The sequence below is a fragment of the Dromiciops gliroides genome, chromosome 6 (genome assembly GCF_019393635.1).
Source record: "Dromiciops gliroides isolate mDroGli1 chromosome 6, mDroGli1.pri, whole genome shotgun sequence".
NCBI classification, from domain to species: Eukaryota; Metazoa; Chordata; class Mammalia; order Microbiotheria; family Microbiotheriidae; genus Dromiciops; species Dromiciops gliroides.
In genome coordinates this window covers 17,005,830-17,010,348 of record NC_057866.1, presented here as the reverse complement: position 1 = coordinate 17,010,348, position 4,519 = coordinate 17,005,830, and the positions used below count along the sequence as shown (strand labels likewise).

At 41.5% G+C, this 4,519-nt stretch overlaps 1 protein-coding gene across 1 annotated transcript; it reads left to right on the top strand.

The window, feature by feature from the left end:
* The first annotated feature begins 1,895 nt into the window (after positions 1-1,895).
* LOC122732487 (olfactory receptor 9Q1-like) lies at positions 1,896-2,831 on the top strand. Its single transcript, XM_043972657.1, has one exon. It carries the CDS (start codon positions 1,896-1,898, stop codon positions 2,829-2,831), a length of 936 nt encoding a protein of 311 aa, XP_043828592.1.
* Positions 2,832-4,519: the final 1,688 nt, after the last annotated feature.

Here is a 4,519-nt window from a genome sequence, read left to right as displayed (position 1 = left end):
GACGAGTCCTCCTGACTCCAAGCCTGGCTCTCTATCTACTGTGCCACCTAGCTGCGCTGGGGTTCACATGGTTAGGAGTAGTGTACGGAGAAAATGAGTTCTATAATGCATATGTTGAGTTTGAGATGCCTTCATTGGGTATCTAGGTGGAGATGTCTAGCAGTTTTTGATATGAGTTTGGAGCTTAGATGATCATTAAGAATTCTTCCCCCTTATTTAATGATCTTTTGGTACAATAAAGTGTCTTTCTAAAGAATTGGGATAATCTAGGAAAGTGAGACATCAGGAAGGGGTTGGTGGTATCAAAACCCCAGGGTTCTGGCCTTTTAAAGAGTAAGGAAAAGTTCACCGTAAGTGAAGTAGGACTTCCACTAGACTATAAACTCCTTGAGAACTGAGGCTATCTTTTACCTTTCTTTATATCCTCAGTAGGGGCAACTATGTGGCACAGTGGATAGAGCAGTGGCCCTGAGGTTGGAAGGAACCAAGTTCAAATCTCAGACACTTACTAGCTGTGGAACCTGGGCAAGTCACTTAACCTCAATTGCCTTAGAACTTCTGGGGCCATCTCCAGTTGTCCTGATATATCTTGCTACTGGATCCAGATGACTCTGGAGGAGAGAGTGAGGTTGGTGACCTTGTACAGCCCTCCCTCACTTCAATCCAATTCAGTGCAAGTCATGACATCATCCTGATGTCATGGTCCTCTTGGAGGACAAAGGACAAACAACAACACAACAGCATCCTCAGTGGTTAGCACATAGTAGATGCTTAATAAATACTTATTGACTTGACTTATTTTTCTCAATCTATAGTACTTTTTTTTTTTGTGGGGCAATGAGGGTTAAGTGACTTGCCCAAGGTCACACAGCTAGTAAATGTCAAGTGTCTGAGACTGGATTTAAACTCAGGTCTTCCTGAATCCAGGGCCGATGCTTTATCCACTGCGCCACCTAGTGGCCCTCAATCAATAATATTTTTCCAGTTACATATAAAAATAGTTTTCAACATTTGTTTTTATAAGATTTTGAGTTCTAAATTTTCTCCCTCCCTCCCTTCCCTCCCCCCTCCCCAAGACAGAAAGCAATCTGATATAGGTTAATATGTACAATCACATTAAACACATTTCCGCATTAGTCACGCGAAAACAGAATTAGAACAAAAGGGAAAAACCTCAAAAAAATAGACATGGTATAGTTCAATCTTCAGTCAGATTCCACAGTTCCTTTTTCTGGACATGGAGAGCATTTTCCATCATGAGTCCTTTAAAATTGTCTTTGATCATTGTATTGCTGAGAAGAGCCATGACTTGAGTTCTTAAGACAACACGCTATCTTCAGCATAGAATAAATGAAAAGAGCATTTGGATTTACAATCAGAAGAGCAGTATTCAAATCTCCCTCTGGATGGTTCAAGGGACAGAGTGCTGGACCTGGAGATAGGAAGATCTGAATTCAAATCCAGCCTTAGAAGTTTCCTAGTTGTTTAACCCTGGGAAAATCATTTCACCTCTTCCTGCTTCAGTTTTCTCACTTGTAAAATGGAGATACTCATCTTCCAAGGTTCTTGTGAGGATAAAATGAGATAATGTTTATAAAGTGCCATGTAAACATTAGTTACCATCATCATCATTATTAAAATAATTTAACCTCTCTGGGTCTCAGTCTCCTTTTCTGTAAAACAAAGGAGTAGGACTAGATTCACTGCAGCTTAACAAACATTTACTGAGAGCATACTTTGATCAAGGTTCTAAATCCAGGGCCATTGCAAGTTTCTGGATACTGGGATCCACTTAGACCCTAGCCTACTCCTCTCCACCAATTCATCATAGTACATCATGGTTTCCATATGATCCTAACCTGAATATTTTCTTTTCCCCAACAGAACCTAACCTCATGGCTACTAGAAATGGCACCATTGTAAAAGAGTTCATCCTGCTTGGATTCACCAGCCATCCTGAGCTGGAATCTCTTCTGCTCATAGTGTTTCTGGCTTTCTACCTCATGATGCTAATGGGTAACCTGGGCATGATCACCCTGATCTGTACTAATTCTGTTCTCCACACACCCATGTACTTTCTGCTCAGACAGCTGTCTTTCCTTGATGTCGGCATCTCTACAACGGTGTTACCTCAGCTCCTGGTGATCTTAGCCTCTGGGAGAGTTGTGGTCTCTTATGAGCAATGCGCTGCCCAATTTTTCATATTCACTTTCTTTGCCTCCGCTGATTGTTGCCTCCTGGCTCTCATGGCATATGACCGCTATGTGGCTGTGTGTCAGCCTCTGCTCTATGTCACCATCATGACGCCCAAGAAAAGGCTGAAGTTGTTGACTGGGGCTTACCTTGGAGGCTTGGCTAATGCTGTGCTAAGGACTGGCTGCACGTTCTCACTCTCCTTCTGTGGAGACAACCAGATGGACTTTGTTTTCTGTGACCTCCCGCCCCTGCTGAAGCTGTCCTGTGAGGACACTTTCCTACAAGAACTCCTAATTCTGATATTTGCTTGTTTCGTGATCTTTGTGAGCCTGACTATGATCCTAGTGTCCTATCTGTTTATCATCAGGGCCATCCTGAAGATCCGCTCTGCTGGTGGGAGGGCCAAGACCTTTTCCACTTGTGCCTCCCACATGTCTGCTGTTGGGCTTTTCTTTGGGACCCTTGCATTCATGTATGTACGCAACAAGTCAGAAAAAACCATAGAGGAGGGCAAGGTGGTGTCTGTGTTCTACACCACAGTGATCCCCATGCTGAACCCTCTCATCTACAGCCTGAGGAACAAGGAGGTGAAGGAGGCCTTGAAGAAAACTCTTAGTAGGCTTAAGTTATCTTAAGTTTTCCATAGTCACTGAGTGTACCAATTGAGATCCATCTCCTCTTTGGCATCATCATTCTGGGCTTTTAATATCACCATGGCCATTGACAAGTGCCCTGAACGTTTGTAAGGAGTTAGTCTCTATGCTATGTAAATAGGGTTATATGAGACTTTCCTACAGGGAACTTCAAATAACTCAGTGCCAGGAAAGGATGAAGATAAAGTGGAAGGCTGATGAAAGGCATTACAATTTGTTGGAGCAAAGGTTAGGAAAGCCAGCTGGAGGATTAATTGCATAAGAGTAGGAATGAGAGAGAATGATTTTTGTTGACACTTATAAAATGATGAAACCAGAGGAAATTGACATGGGAGAACCAGTGACCAGAGGAGAGGAACTAAGGGTAATATTCTGCCAAGACACTAGTATATAGAGGTGGAAAAGATGATTGTGACTCCATTCATTCATTCATTCATTCATACATTCATTCATTCATTCATTCATCCATCCATCCATCCATCCATCCATCCATCCATCCATCCATCCATCCATCCATCCATCCATCCATCCATCCATCCATCCAGTGAAAGTGGCTCTGGAGGGCAGTATTGGCCACCCAATACTCATCCTTTCTACTCCCTCTTCCATTTTGGAAAGGAGCAGAGCTGAATCCTTCCCTGGCCCCACCTATCTCCTCCCTGGACAGGGCAGGGGTGGTTTAGGGTAGGACTTCTAAAATGTTTTCTACTTGCAACCCTTTTTTGCCAGAGAAATTTTTGTGTGACCCCAGGCATATAGGTATATAAACTAGGTATACATAACCTTTTACTGTTGCCAAATGTTTTCCATGCCCCCCCCCCCATTTAGTCATATGACCCTATATGGGGTCACAACCCACAGTTTAAGAAGCTTTGGTTTAGGGTAGCACTTTTTCCTTGCTTTTCCTCACCCTTGTCCCTCCCCACCCCTTTTTCTCTAGACGTTTGAAAGCTTCATCTTGTTAAAAAAATAGAAAGCTTGTTTTAGTCTAGGGGAAATGTAATGGTCTTCAGGACCACATTGTGTCTTTCTCTGCATTTTTATGGAGTTTATGTCAGATGGAAAATTATTAATAAAATCTGGATAACACGGAGTTCCCAGTTAGGAGCATTCCTAACATCTGGATAAAACTTTAGCTCTATGTTCTAACATAAATTTTGTATATTTCCACAGAACTTTCTCCATTCCCCTTTTCTTGGCAAAGCAACTAAGCATATAATACAAGCCTTCATGACTGACTTTGGGTTTAAAATACATACATATTACACATACTTGTTCACACACACATATAAATGCAAAATCAGGATACGGGACATGATTAGGCAAATGAAAGGAGAAGAATATAAAGGGCAGACCAAAAGTCATGAATATTTAATAACTCCTTTACTTTTTGTTTTTAATTTACATTACCATAGCATCATATACAGTATACATAGGACATGAATTTACATTACATGTGAAAAAATCCAATCTTGTAAATGGTGAAAAATAAATAAAAAATAATTTTCAAAAAGTTATTAAAACACCAGACACCTTTGTGACCTTTGGCCCACCCTGTATAACCTCACCCATTATTGGACAGATATGGAAGAGGAGGTTGGGAAAAGAGTAGACTTGCTCATTTGGCACTTCCCTTAGACCCTAAAGAGACGATTATTATTATGGCAGCT